The sequence below is a fragment of the Apus apus genome, chromosome 2 (assembly GCF_020740795.1).
Source record: "Apus apus isolate bApuApu2 chromosome 2, bApuApu2.pri.cur, whole genome shotgun sequence".
Lineage (NCBI taxonomy): Eukaryota > Metazoa > Chordata > Aves > Apodiformes > Apodidae > Apus > Apus apus.
In genome coordinates, this window is record NC_067283.1 from 125,721,766 (window position 1) to 125,737,618 (window position 15,853).

Consider the following 15,853-nt stretch of genomic DNA (forward strand, 5'->3'; position numbering starts at 1 on the left):
CTGTGGGAAGTGTGACTGTGTTCAGTGATTATGGATTCCTAGGAGAATTTCAGCTCTTCAGGTCAAGTGCCTTTTCTGAGCATAGATAAGTAGAATTTTTCAAAGTTATATTGCTTGGATGAATTTGGGCAGTTTAATCCAATGTGGCATGTGCAAGACATCATCCTGTTTGGGTGCCAATTTGAAATCACTGGAACAGTAAAGAATTCCAAAACACACACACACACACACACACATTTGTCCTAATCTTATTTGTAGAAGCAGCCGAATAATTTTGGCTGGAATATAAAAAATAATTTTAAAAAAGCATATGATATCCAATCTGCAGCAGAGATTCAGCACATCCAATTTTAGACCAACCAGTTAAAGTTTACTGAAGTTAGAAGCAAATGAAAAGGCAGATGTACGGTGGAACGTCTACATTAAGCTTACAAATGGGTGACCCTATCAACTTGTCTAAAATCATTAGGAACAAATTTTAAGTTCAGGTCTTGTTCAGAAGCTTTCTCTGAAATATTTTCAGTGCTATCAACAGAGCCACCTCACAAGGCATTTCAGGGTCTTAGCTAAATTGGCACAGTAGATTTGTGCTCATTAGGCAGTTGTGAGCAGGGAGTCTATAGGCAAGGGGTGTCCTTCACTTCCACAGAGATAGAATTATCTTGCTGACAATGAAAACTAATGTGTGTGTGTGGTGTTATTTAAACTGTGTATGGGAGAAAGAACATTCAAATTAGAAAAAGATGTAGGAAAGGTAAAAGCAGTGCAGTGTACTGAACAGTGGGAATTAAAAAACTTAACTGAAGGAAAGGAAGTAAAAGATGAAGGAAGCACCTAGTAGTTGCACTGGTTAAGTAAAAAGAAAAATGGATAGAAAATAATCCACCCATGCCATTATTTTGCTGTGACACAAGAAGCTTTACAGCTAGACTGGGTGACCTGAAATTCTTGACTTGGCACTGGGAGAACATCTAGATATAGCTGGCATTTTTAAATTCAGAAAATCTGTGTTAGCAGTCTACTCTATTTCAGTATTTATGAGTCACCCTTTATTGTGCTAAGAACCAACTGATATTACTCATCTTCAGAGCAAGCCATGCAAGTGTCACCAACAAACTTGGCAGGGGACTTGAATTTCAAGCCTAAGAGTAATTAACAGGATAGTGTAATTCCTGACCTCAAACAATGCAGCAAGAAAAGACTAGCTTTAAAAATGGAAGCCCAGCACTGAAATTGAAAGTATCCTGAAGACCGTTGTGGATCAAGGGGACAGAGTTATGTCATGTTATGACTATGGGTCACAAACACAGTAAATACTATGAGTGAGGAACACTTCACGAAGTGCAAAACGAGTAATGACACAAAAGTTTGTTATCAAAATTTTCCAGATTGGTATTGGAATAGGCAAGGGAAGAGAGTAACAGAAGGGGATGGGAGACAGTAAAGAGGCAGGAACATGCTACTGTTTTGTACTACTTTTTCTAGATTTAATGAACAGACTTTTATCCTTTCCTCTTGTCTCAATATCAGACTTTGATCATGTGTCAGTATGCTACATTTTGTATAGGACACCTATAATTGAGGTGGGAAACCCAGTTTTTACAGGAGATTTTTGGAAGAGCTTGCGGTGGAGGTGTTTGTGAAGATTCTTGCACATCACTCAACCATTGTGATCTGCGTTGGAGGGGAAGCTAAAAGCACCTGTGTTGTCTTTCCAAAAAAACCAAGACCGCTTAATGTATGCATATGCTGAAGAAGCCAAACTTTTGAACTCTTAAGATTTAAATTATATTTGCAACGATTAAGTTAATAAAAACTCCATGGACTGCTATGTATGTTATAGAATATTTGTCAGGTAATTGTGGAAAACAAATTAAAAACACAGACAAGCCCAAAACAACTAATTCCATAAAGGTTATTTTTTGAACATTCAGAAACTGTTTAGGTTCAGAGAAAATCTTATTCACTGTAAATAGATCACCTACTTCTGCTTGTGACACTTAACATCAAGAAAGAAGAATATTTAAACTGGAGGGCTGTAGTTAGCTACATGACAAGACATAGTAAAATAATTTATTCAGGTCAGAAAAAAGTATCCTTACAATTGGAAATAAAGCCAAAGTGATGTTCATAAAACTGAACATAGAGGTTGGCTAAGAGGAGCAAATACATGAGGGTACCTAGAAACTCTAAACAGGAATTGCTAAAGTATCTCAGAAATAGAAAGCCCACAGAAGAGTCATTTGTTCTTCTAGAACATCTGGCGGATAAAGAGTCAATCCAAAATGATCAGGAGATGGCAAAGAAAATAAATTATTTTACTCTAGTATTCTCAAAAGACAGAGAAGTATATGCAGTAACTGAGTACTTTACAGATAATTTCAGATGCTTACTGTTAGTGAGCCAAAAAGAGGTGAATAATTCAAAAAGAAAGTCTGGAAAGTAAATGAGAAGGATTTTACAGTCTATTTCAGAAAGAAATCCCAAAACTGAGTCACTAACAAAATACGTCATTTAAAGGACATTTTAAGTGAGTTGTTAATTAACATTGTGGATTTCTTTGTAAATACTCTAGAGAATTATTCAGGAAACTGTGAATAGGAGAGCAAATCTCACCACTTACATGATGCACTGGAAACTCAGCTCAAGTATGAGGTAGGAAAAGATGCAAGAAGACATCAGGGCCATTAGAAATGTTTGTATATGAAGAAACATTGAACACACAGATTGACCAGCAACACAGAAAAATAGAACAAGGCTGAACAAGAGGTGTAAAAAAAAGGTGAATGAGACTGTGAAGATCCAGTATTTTTCTTGTTTTTCCACAGGCTAGAAATGAGCACCCGGTAAACTGGTGAAGGTCATGTGGAGACTCTCATTTACTTTCTGAGCTTCAGATCAGGCTCTCAGGCTTAGGTTCACCCACCTAACTCCCAGCATTTAGTAAAGTGCCAAGGTGAAAAGTCTCTGCTCCAAACACTAAATTTCACTTTAAAATGCCTCTGTAGTCAAGGGAGAATTAAACAATTCAGGCTGCATAAAGTGTGAGTTGTGCCCTGAAGATACCTGTCTCTCCCTCCATAGGGAAGAAGCTTAGAGCAGTGCCTGAAATGAGTCAGAGTGTACCCAGTGTGTTGAGTGAGAATTAACTATGAGGTTTAATTTTATTTCCTGAATAACTTTGCTGCAAATGTAGTAGTCTTCAAGTCAGACAATTCCAGCACTCTTCATTCCTTATGGGAATCAACAGTTTCTGTGAACCGTAATGGCAGGCAAACGAAAAGTACTGATCAGTTGAAAAGGTTGAACTATTCTCAATACAGTTTCATGCTTCAGTGCCTTTCTAGAGGTGACCAATAAGAAAACTATCCCTTTTTGCATAATAAATCATTAACTGTACATCTCCAATCACATCTGGAAAACATTGCTGAGTTTCATTCTGAATAGCTGACGTTCTCTGTTAATGGTTTTGTCAGCATATGCATCTTTTGCCTCTTGCAAAATATTTGATAAAATATTAATGCAGAAATAAAATAACAAAAAGTACAACACAGATTTCCCAGTTTTCTGATAAATCAGTATGTCTCAGCATAAGCTTATCAACAGTTTTTTTTCCACATTTTACAACGTTATCAGAGTAAAACACAGTTCTTTTCCCGATTTATGTTAAGACTATGGGAGACTAGAAGACTAGGTGGTCAATCCCAGCCAGTAACAATAGCAAGGAAGACTTGCCCAGCAGCCACACTGGAAAGGACACCCCACCTCTCTAAATTTCTAGGGACAACATTTGTATTTTTTGCTCCAGTAGCTGGAAGTAGACTGAGGTTAAAAAAAATTTAAAAAAAAAAAAAGGAGAAAAGAAAATGATTAAAAAATAGATTAAGAAATAATAAAGTGCTAGGCAAATTAGCTGGTGATAATGAGTCTTTTCTACCTTCAGAAGCTAAGAAGCAAAAAGAAGTAGGGTAGATGAAAGCTGCCTCTCTCCATCAGCCAGAAGGGCGAGGCCGTGTGGCAAGTGGGGAGTACTGGCTGCTGGGTGGAGTGGGTGGATAAAGTGGGTGTAATTTGTGACACTTCTTGAGAAGAGGCCACCATGGCATGCTCTGTTTAGCCAACTTTGCCTCCTCTGACACAGTAATACGATTGAATCAGAAGAAAATAAGCATTAGACTGCTATAAAAATTAAAATGATGCACCACAAAACAAAATGGTACAATTTGATACTAACTGCTGATTAGCACTTTCTGGTCAATATGACCATCATCATTTAATTATAGGCTTGTTTGTGGGAAGTTCAGCTTTCAAACAGCTATAGTTCTAAATATAACACAGTGATTAGAAGCAGTTATTAACGTGTTGGTGCCATTATTCCCCTTAAGTCCTTAAATGAGAAATTAGAAATCCTATTTGAAGATGAAATATGACCACTAGAGGATGAAGTCAAGATCCTGAATGAGTGAGGCATCCTGTTCCTCACTCATGCTCTGCAAGACCAGGCAGAAAATAAAACAAATACTTTCTGGAATATTTGGGTGAAAAAATGGCAATCCAGAAGTCAGGGAGAATTTATCAAGTAAGTAGTGTAACTAAAATAATCTGGAAGTAAATCCACAAGCCCTGCTTTTAGGCATTTTTTTTCTCCTCTTGCATATTCTGTGGGTTTTTTCTTTCCTTTTGTTGTTCCTACTTTCCATACACTCAGCTGTTGTCTGTCCATCCCTCCAACCCACCCTTCCATTATCCTTTGCTAGTGGTTATCTTTTTATCCTGACAGTTAATCTCAATAAACCATTCACTCTACCAGTTGAACCTGAAATATACCTGTACTGAACACTAATGGGTACCTTTGATTCAGCTGTTTATTGAACATATTGAATTAAAAAAACCCAAAACAGCCTATTATTTTTAAAAATCTCTCATATTTATTTACTTACTACTTCAGTCAATTGATTTCTTCTTTCCCCATCCATCCGGCCCTCACCCACAAACGTTTGTTTAATCTTGCTTTCTCTCTCATAACCACAATTACTCACCCACAACTAGTAGATCATCCTTATTTAGGAAATCACTTGCAATTTGGAGAGGACGAAGGGGATACCAACAACAACAAGAACAAAATCCAGAACCAAAACAGGAACTACTGGCTGTTGAATGAGATACCAGTGATGTAAAACCCAACCATAATCAACCCTTGAAAACAGTATGTTTCTTAAATAGACTTGAAGGCAGACTCCCAGTGCTATAGGGAAACTTCTGAGATCAAACACAGGGAAGGGTGATTGATATGCCTCTGTGATTATCACAATGCATTTAAATTAGAGAAGATTGTTAGAACGCAGCCATGTCTTGTTTTAACTGCTCAGTGTTTTATTTCATAAATATTATTTTTTTCCCCCGATACATTCCCTTGGCTACGCTGGATGCATTTTTTCCTTTATTTTCATCTCAGTAAGCTAGGCGTTTCTAATCTGTGTATGAATATCGATCTAATTTTTCTGCTGCTATCTGCTCTGCAACTTTGGCTGAGGCCTGGATTTTGTAATTTAAGTCATCACACATCTTGACTTCATTGGGCTGGAGAAGGTCATAAGGGTCTTCGTTCATAAAACTGGTTTAGACTTGGGGCCTGAGAGTGTAGATTAACATATTTAACTCTATGACGTAGAATATGTAATATGTAATAGCAGATTATTAATATTACCTCTGAAGCTTAACTTTTCCATTTTCCCTTATTTTATAGCTTTAGTGCAGACGGCTAACCTCATTTTTGTGTTTAATTCTAAGTCAGTTGTGAATGAAAAGGTTGATAATGGCTAAACTCAAGAGATTCAACTTCAAACAAAATTTTCAACATTTGGACAAAATAAAACCAGGTGTGAATATAGTATCATATTGCAATAGTAAGTGTTATTAAAGCCATTAAAGTACACTTGAATCCAGTGTTCTATTCATTTTCAAAGCTGACATTTGTAAATGTATATAGGCAGGACTCTTGTAAATTTAAAACAGAACATTAGGACTTGTTCTGGAATCTGTAGCACCATCATGTTGCATTTTTTTGATACATAATAATTCTTAATTTTGTTTCTTTGAGCAGGGACCATCACATTTTTATGAATAGTTTACTGAATAGTATCTTTCTTGGTTAGCATACGAAGTAAGAACAAAAACATTACTAAAAAGAGATGTACCATCTTGGCACAAGTATGTTGAGTATTTGGTAGCACACTTTGTCACATCTGTTATAATGAATGGTCTTAAGGGGTTTTTATTTCGTTTTTTAAATTTGCTAACTTCTTTTAAGTTAGAGCTGTTGTATTTCCATCTTGTCCCTTTGATAAATGTCGTGACAGTGTGAATCCTAGACAGCCTTTCTGTAATTTTGAAAGAAAATAGGAGTTGTTGTATTATCATTTCTGTCTATGAAATTTATTTCTGAAGTGAATGCCATGCATATTTCTGAAATGAATGCCAAATGTATTTTCTAGAAGTGAATGCCATAGAAAACCAGGGCAGGCAATTTATACTGTGCATAATAATGATATTAATTTTTATGGTGTGTATAAGTTACATTTTGATTAGTTTTTTGCATGATTAAAAATTTGCAAACCTTTATGGCCCCCAGGAGCCTACCTGTAATAAACAGCTCTCACCTTCCAAACCATAAAACAGGTCTGCAGTACTTGAACATTAGAGCTAATTGCCTTGCTACATCAAAGGGAGCACCACAAGACTGAGAAAAATCACAGAAGGGGGGGTGGGGAGCAGGGGGCAGTTTCACCTCTAAAGGTTACGTGTTTGTGGCTTGGTGGAGCCCTGTAAAGTTCTGGCCTCAGAACTGCTGTTTGCGATTAAGTTGATGGGGAAAGTCTATCCCGCAATCTCTCCCTGCTGCTGACACAGAGTCTTTGTTCACATTCAGATTTCTCGAACTGTTGCCAGGGTCAGGCTGAGGTCAGACACCGCGATGATGTATAGGAGAACATGTCTGGGAATTTCTCTCACACTTAAAACACATACCAGAAAAACAGGAGAGCACCCTGCAAAAATTGTCTGATGAGACCCAGATGATACTGTAGCTTTGCTTTTAGTACCTTCATAATTTTCTTTCTCTTTGCCTGACACACACACAATGTTTTATTAATGTGTGCCACGATAGCCCTTACAATTTTATGTCCCCTCAAGATAAGGACACTCAGTAGCACTTTGACACTTCATTTTCCAGCCCAGGGGGATTGGGCCAGTAAATCTAGTAAAAGAAGCAATGCGTCCATTCCCAAGGATGAGTCAAAAAGGGATTGCCATCAGCTCCGTGAGGCCACGGGGCCTGACACTGGATACAAGTCTCATGTGTGCAGGCCCAGCATTAACACAGCCCGAGCCAGGCATGATCACAGGCTCGCAGCATCCCGAACCCTGCTCCCCTGCCACCCTGACAAACACAGCCCTGCTTCCAGCTGCGACAGGGATGCCTACCATGTTTGATTAGCTACCATCATGGAGGGGGACGGGGAATGGCAGGGGGGAGAACTCTGGAAGCACGAGAGGGGTCTCCATTCTGATGGAAATGTCTGTTTCTATATGCAATAATTTTTAAAAGAGGTGACATCATTTTTAAAAGAGGGTACCATCTTTCTCCCTGTATTGTTCCAAAAAGTGGACATGCATGCTTAGTCTTAACCTATTGTGTTTTGATGTCAGTGCAAAACACATTGATCTGTGGTTGAGAATTTTTTTTTTTTTGTTTGGTTTGGTTTCCAAAATTGCAGCTGTTTTTCTCTTCCCATTTACAGAAGGTTTAGCAGAGAGTTGAGAATTGAATGGGTTTGCCACATTGATCTGAGAGTTGTTTGCCTAGGCATACAGTTTCAGTGCATGGCTGGCAAGTAAGGCACTAAGCAGCAATTTTTTTGTGCTCAGCTGCTACATATGACAGAGGATATTTCATTCGGCTGTCAGAATGTTATTAATAAAACATGGGGTGCGAAGAGGGCCACTATTTCCCCTTTCAATCACTATTGCATTTACAATGAAGATTTTATGCAGTGTGTAATTTTCAGTTAATGCTTGACACTTGAAATGTCGGTAGCTGCATTTTGTATGGTTCCTGAAGGGTTAATTGTATCATGTTCCCTGCATAAAAGCTCTGCTTATCAAAAGTGAATAGAAGAGTGTATGCAAATGTGTGTCTGTGACCTTTTGCCTTTCCAGGGTTAATTTATACGGTCATTAAAGATTTTATGAAATTGAGTGGCCCGGTGCTTCGAATTCCATTTTACCTTCACCTCCTAATTTATATAATTCCTACCTGAATTGGGAAATATGATTTTTATTTTTTGTGTGTGCTGCAATGAAAACAGCATGCTGTGCTGTAGGGAGTTGCAAGTCTGGTTATCTGGCATTACTCAGATTGCTAAAAATTCATTAAAAAGTGACATCAGCACAGTGAGAGACAAATGATCACAGGATGAAAAGGAACAGTGGGCCTTTCATGGATTAGTGCTACACAGCCCCAGCATAGAAGCTAACTGCATAAACAGATTAATCCACCAGTAGCAGCATAGCTAAGATTTACTGAATAATTAAATGGGCTTGAGTTACTGTGAAGATTTCCATGTAATCTAGCTGGTGTGAACACGTAAGTGAGGTGTGGGTAATGCTGCTTCCTCAGAAGCCATGTACCAAGTTGCATCGTTTATCCTGACTGGCTCCCTCTGGAGACAAAATTTGAGACTTCTTTTGCGAAGCCAGAGGTTTATATTTAATACAGTACCTAATACCTAATACTTACTTACTGCAATTAGCAGGATACTGCTGCACTAATAGGATTTATGTTCGAATTCCCTCCTTTTTTTTTTTTCCTTTTTTTTTTTTGGCTCCAAGATACATTTTTACATGAGCTTGCTTTTGTTCCAGCCTCTGCCTTGTGTGTGTGCATGCCTGTGCACTTATTTTAACACAAATCATTTCTAGCCAAAGAATATGAAATGCAAGCTTTAAATCTGTCACACTGGTGGGAAACAGGAACTCTGATAAAGACATGAACAGGATTTCTTGATAGATTTTGAAATATTGCAAATTATTTGTAATTAATGTCCAACCTCTCTAAAGTGCTGTTCTTTTCCTTTTCTTCCCCTCCACCCCTCCTTCGCCCCATTTTGCCACGCTCTGTTAGTGCAGTTTTTATTACAGGACATATTTTTTAACTGCTGTGAAATGGTCACTGAATTTGTTTTCTGAGATGTTTTCTGTGTTTATCCACAGAAGAACAAGGTGAAGACACAGAAGGGTCTGCTAAAAGTACATCAGTGGCTGTGGCTGATGATAAAGACTCAAGTGAGCGAGACAATAGTGAAGGCAAAAAATCTAGTAAAGACTCTGGTAAGATGCTAGAATTTTGTCTTCCCCTTTTTTTTAACTTATGAAATGCTCTTTCATTTTAAACTGTCTGGACATTCCCACTACTATTCATTGCATGTGCATTTTGCATGTGATTTCTATCAGTAGCCTCCCATTGACCTATTTTTAATCATAACCATCTGACAGGATAGATGCGGATAAGTTGAAGAATATTACAGGACGACCAGTGAGATTATTTTTTAATCAAATCAGTTTGTGTGCTTGTAATTTTTTAAGCGCCTTTCATTAATCTTAGCTGTACTTGTGATTCCTCTGATGGCATATTAATTTTTCATAAGCATAGGATTAGGTACCACTTGAATTTTTTCTTCAGTCGGTTTTGCCCCCCTTTCAACCCAAAGAATGTGGGTTTTTTTGTTATTATTATTTTTGCTCCTGCACTCTGATCAGTTACTCCCAAGAATCTGGCGTCTTCCTGGGCATTTATTTGAGGCATTTTGAAAAAAATACACAAAATCCAGTGAAAAAGTTTACAGATGATTCAGCCTAAGAAAGAGGAAATATCATTGAAAACGGATTATGGGTTGGGTAATTTTGATCTCCTGGAGTAGACAAAGCCCAGTAATGAAAGCTACTGTCTTTGAAAACAAAACCTCTATGTCATGACATTTACTTGTGCACAAACAAACCCAGGGCCAGCATCTGGTGTAGATACCCAAGGCTTTTTCTGTGTTTGATTTGGCAAATATGTGACTTCATCCATGCTTTTTTATGTATGAGATGGAAATCTATGGTCACAATGAATATTACATTGGCTACTTTTGCTGCACGCTATACCTAGTTACATTTTGCTGGATTCACTGAAGCAGAAGAAGTGCTGAAACAGGTTGAAGCCTGTTAGTTTCAGGTAGTCATATATCTTTTCCTTGTATGCCAATGACAGCAGCATACAAAGGAGGTTGTATTCTCTGTAAAGACATATAGTTGTAAAAAAAATATCATTTTGCATATGAGTTTCTTTACACCCAAATTCTCTCATATTGTAATTTGCTCTTTACATATTAAACATTTTTTTTTAATTATTTCCAAAAATGTGTTATAGATTACCTTTTCTATGCCTAGTCAATTCAGAAGACTGACTTAAAGATTAAAGCTTCCTTTAAGTTCTCTTACGGTCAGTGCCCATCACAGTTTAGAACTTCAGCTGCTCTTCAGTCACTTTATTTTTTGAGATCAAGAAGCTGAAAAAAGGCTGATAATGACAAAAATGATGTTAAGCAAGTAACTGTCATGACTTAAAGTACACGTCCCCTTTGGCTGGCTCTCTGACTTGGTAAAAACTGTTTGCAGTGCAGTAAAAGCATGCTACCAAGCTGACATAGGTCCTGTGCAGTCTCATCATGGGTTGTACTGGACACTCACCAGGAGAGGGGTGACAACCACCTGCAGCCTGTATTTTCCACCACACACTCTGCCTAGGGGACACTGTGAACTGCTTCTTGGAGTTTATCAGCCCTCTCTTTTTCTTAAGACAGGTTCCATTTATTGTTGTTCAGAAAGAATACGGTATTAAAGCTCCCAGAAGAAAAAAAGAGAAAATAAAAAAAAGGGGGGGGGGGGGGGGGGGGGGGGCAGGGAGGGCAGGAATCTAGAAAAAATACTGAAGGGGAATTCTCAAAATTCCATCAGGATTAGTTGCTCATAAGGGCCAACTTTAATTAGGACAAACCTATATACAGATGCCTACTGGGTGCACTACAAAAAAACAGCATAATTGTTTTGCGTTCCCGTGCCAGCAATTACACAAATAACTTTGCAGTAAGATTCATATAAAAACAAGGGCTGAAATACATGATTGCCTTTGTGCTTTGCAGAAAATAGTTTGTAGTGTAAAATCTTTAATCTTTTAGAAACTTTTATTTTCCTAATCTGAATTAATTCTGCATATCTAACATCCAGACCATCATCTTAATTTTTACTCATCTGACAAGTATTTTTAATGACTGCATAACTGCTTATGTATAATCGAATATTAATTTGGGTTTTCCCATGAATTGAGTGTTGCAAGTCTTGCCAAAGAAATCTCAGGAAAACCAATAAATTAATCACAATACTAACAAGTTAGACAGGAAAGTGGTGTGACCCCTCTTTAGCATTGAATCTATTAGAAGAGAAAGGATTAACATGTATTTAGTAGCAGTATGTTTGTGTAAGCTGTTGTGCTGTATTGCTTACCTTATCTCAAGGAGTAGAGCTTTCAAAAGGAGACTTGGCAATATGCAAGTTATATTTGTTGAATATTCATTCAGAATAGAAAAGCCTACTAATGCCTCATTTATATTGTCATTTAAATCTAGTGCCACTTTAGATTAATTATAATCCAAATTACAGCTCTATGCAGTGCAAGAATTAATATGGAATTTATCCAGATTAATACATTTGCATTGAAAATGTAATATGTCTCTGCCATGGCTAAGGGGAGCACTTTTTAATAAGGTAGTAAACATGAGGAAGGATGGAAATTAACCTTCATTATTGCAATGAAAATTATCCTTTCATTCTACTCTAATTAGAAAGAATACTCTACCAGTAATTATAATTTCAGAATTATTTTGAGACTGAATAACATCATCTGATGTGTCAGAAGTCTTAAATTATGCAATCTTTATCAAATACATGGATTCATAAATAAGAAAATAGTATTTTGATTATGGCTTTTCTAGGATATGGGTTTTTTTCATTAATATACATATTTTATTAACTTTCTCTTTCTTGTTAGTCACACAAACATTTTCATTTTGAAGTTTCAGAAATGCTACAAAGGTGATGGCATATGAATTGCAGTGAATTATGTCATTTTTATGTTAGCAATCTTACATAAGTTAAATAGTTCTGTAACTGACAGGCAATCATTGACTAGTCTATTTCATGACATTTACAATTTAACTTTGTTTCTGAGTTAAATGTATTGAAATTACATTATTAATTTTAAACAATGCTGCATATCTTATATTATAAAATTATTTACAGTTGTGTTTCACAATTAGGAAAAAAAAAAGACAACAAAAGCATATCTCAAGAATTAAAAGTGTGCATTTAAAACCTGAGTAACAACTGGATTAAGTCTTTTCCTACAGCTGCCTAGTAAGAATAGCATTCCATTGGAACATCCAGATATGAAAACAGTGTCACACAGCATGCTCAGGACCATAATATTTTCTCTCCTCTCTCTCTCCTCTTCCAAAAGCCTCCTTATAAGACTGTAACTTTGTTCAAGCTCCCTACATAAAGCACCTTAAACCAGTGAATTTACCATGGAAAGCAGAAAGTTGATACAGCAAGATGAGGCAATGAGTTATTGTGTAAGGAGCCAATGGTTTTGGCACATACATTTTGGCTTGGGGGTCTTGGTCCTCATCATTTGTAGGGGCAAGTGATGTCCTCAGGTCAGAGGGAAGAATCAAGCATTTTGTTGTGTTTTTTTACAAAGCTCACCATAAGTCACAGGCTTGGTTACTTAACTATAGGCCAGATGTAACTTTGGTCGTTTAAGAAGTAACAGTGCTTGAGGTTGACTGAATCCAGAGCAACAACAACAAAAACAACAAAGCCTCTGTAAATTTCAACAGTTTATATAAATATTGTAGTAAAAAAAAGTAAAGAGCTCTGCTTTGTTATGCATTTATTGACCCCAGCACAGTATTTTATAACTCTACGGTTTTATTATATTAACCGCAAAAGAAAATTTAACCAAAACCCCCCCTTGTTTTTATAGAAATGAGAACTATGTGTTTCATGATTATTATAGGCCTTTGAAGTAATTAAGTTATTCCATCCTGTGGTGGAAGATGATGTGTAATATTAACCTTGTGTGTGCCCAGTCACACACAGAGTGCATTCCAAGCTAAGTTTCACTAGCAGTTAAATATCTGCCAAAGCACAGTGAAATGCATTTTCACAAGCGGATTTTGGAGCACAATTTGGATCCTAATTTCTGTAACAACCTGTTGAGAACAATCTACTAAAATAAGGGGAAGAGAATGCTTTTTTTTTATTATTCTTTGTTTTTTAAATTCAGCTTCCTGTAAAATAGTGTCCACTCACACCAGCTAAGATTCAGGCCCATTTATCTTTAAAAAGGGACGTTTCAAAAGTGACATAAGATAAAGGTAAGAAACAGTAGTCAACTGTTGGACATTTTTGATGGTTGGAAATGAAGAGAGGTTAATAATTTCAACCTATCCTTCTAAAACCTGAGGTGCAACTTTTCTCTGTTAATGTAACGTCATTTTTTTCTTTCCATAATTCTCCCAGTTAAGGCATTTAAATAATAATGGTGTATTGCCAGGTAAATACAGAAAGGCCAGAAAGTATTGTATTATCATACACCAAAGTGAGTGATAAAACAGAGTCTTATGTAATTACATCCTGTAGATTTTGCCTTTAAGATTCACCAGTCCTTCAGGTTGACAGCACAGTTCTGACTAGGCAGTCTAAATGAGGCCTTCATCATGAGTTCCTGAGAGTGTAAAAATTCAGTGGGGCTTCAGAAAGTGGCTTGTTCAGATATTAACCCGATATCAACAAACTGGTCATTAAAAATAGAGAAATATGTCAGGAATAAACTTTGAGTAAGAACATGATAAAATTACTGGTATAAATTACACCAAAAGAAATTACTAGCAATTTAGGAGTGAAAAACAATGTGTAGGGAAATCACCATTAATCTATAAGAAATAAAATATCTTTATGTTGTTTTATTGAAAAATAACCAAAAAAACGCTTCAGAAAATGTCCTTATATGATCCAGTTTTCATTTTTTTATTATTGTACCATGAGGACTTGGTATTTACTACGAAAATTGTTCTCTTATTTTACTTCTCTTTAATGTTGCTTCTTTGATATCAAATATTGCACGAAGCCTATATGAAAATAATAATAATAAAAAGTTCTCTGTTTTGTCTACAGAAAAACACAAATATTTTCTTTGTTCACATTTACTTTGTTGCCGAAACATCCATGACCTTATTTTAAATTTAATCCTAGGTTACTGTGCAATGAGGTGCAATTTGTTCATTTATATGAACCTTATGTGGATTGAAAAAAATCAAGATAAATCTTCATGCACAGCATACAATCAGATTACCCCTGGACTATATATTTACGTTGGGTCTGATAGCAATCAATGGTTTAGCTTCATTGCATTTCAAGATGTATTTGCACCCAGTGTCCAGTGATAGTGTCCTCACCCTGGAAATAATTTAGTTGCAAATTGACTGGAAGATGGTGAAAATTGAAAGTTAAAATTAGAAATACTCATAATAAACAGCAGAAAAAAGGTCAGATGATGCCACACTATGATGAGATTGGAATGGCTGGTAAATGAGGTTTTGTGTTTGTCGTGAGATGTATGTGACATGCGTACCCAATGCTCTTGTAATATCCAGCCTAGCAGAAGAGATTATCTGGCAAATTGACGCTGGAAAGAATTTTCTGATGGACTGGGAAATTAGAATTGCACTCTTTTCTTTGATGTGTGCAAGACTGGGCCACATTACACAGCTAGTTCAGGCATAATATTAAATATAGTATTTAATACTTAATAGTAGAACTATCTATAGAAAACAATTATATTCTGGTTTTCATCACAAATGCCAGACTGTAAAAATTCACAGTGTAAACATCTAAGGCAATCCCAAATGACTGATCTTTGTATATAATTAATATTAAGTTAACTCTGAAATCTTATTCTCCACAGTATTTCTTTTAAAGCCTCACTATATTTAGCTTTGGAATTGTAACTAGGCAGGAGTTATCAAAACAGCACAATAATCATATTGCTCAGACAATTTAGAAAAGAGAGAGCATAATTAAACAGCAGCAAATTAATTATTTTGGAAAACAGGATTTTTAAGCGAAAGCTGATTTGTTTCAATGTAATAGGCAAATTCATACCAAGCTGCTAAAGGAAGCACATTATTGATTAATCTTTCAAAGCAACCTAAGGTTATATAAACTGTAGAGAGGAGTCCATTTTCAAATGTGTTTATAGCGTCCCCATCGAGTAAAAGTGTATTTTCACCTTAGTGTTTACCAGAGCTGTTTTATTTAACTGTATTTTTTCTCAGAATTTAAGAAAAAAGAAAAAAAGACCCTCAAAGACAATATATACCTTTGGAATCACAGCCTCTTTGTAAACCAGGATATTTTGAAGTTTGAAATATGTTCTTGAAAATTATGTTTTCAAAACAGGAATAGTCACACCAGAGAAGGAACCAAAAGTGAACACTGTGGTAGGGGCACAACAGCTTCTTCTGGCAAAAGAAGAGGATGGTGCAGCTAAAAAATCAAAGCCTCCAGAGGACAATAAATTTTGTCATGAGCAGGTAAAGGAAAATGTAACAATTTAATTGCATTCCAGAACTCTTTCAAATAATTCAAGATGATATGCTGTTGAAATAGCATTACCAGCAAGTTATTAAAAGCA

At 36.4% G+C, this 15,853-nt stretch overlaps 1 protein-coding gene across 1 annotated transcript in view; it reads left to right on the forward strand.

Annotated features, from left to right (window-relative positions):
• Positions 1–15,853, forward strand: part of ZFHX4 (zinc finger homeobox 4) — a 155,180-nt gene that overhangs the window by 120,789 nt on the left and 18,538 nt on the right. Inside the window, exons 5-6 of the mRNA XM_051610961.1 lie at positions 9,271–9,387; positions 15,619–15,752. Coding sequence (XP_051466921.1) covers positions 9,271–9,387; positions 15,619–15,752 — 251 coding nt within the window. The remainder of the gene's footprint in view (positions 1–9,270; positions 9,388–15,618; positions 15,753–15,853) is intronic.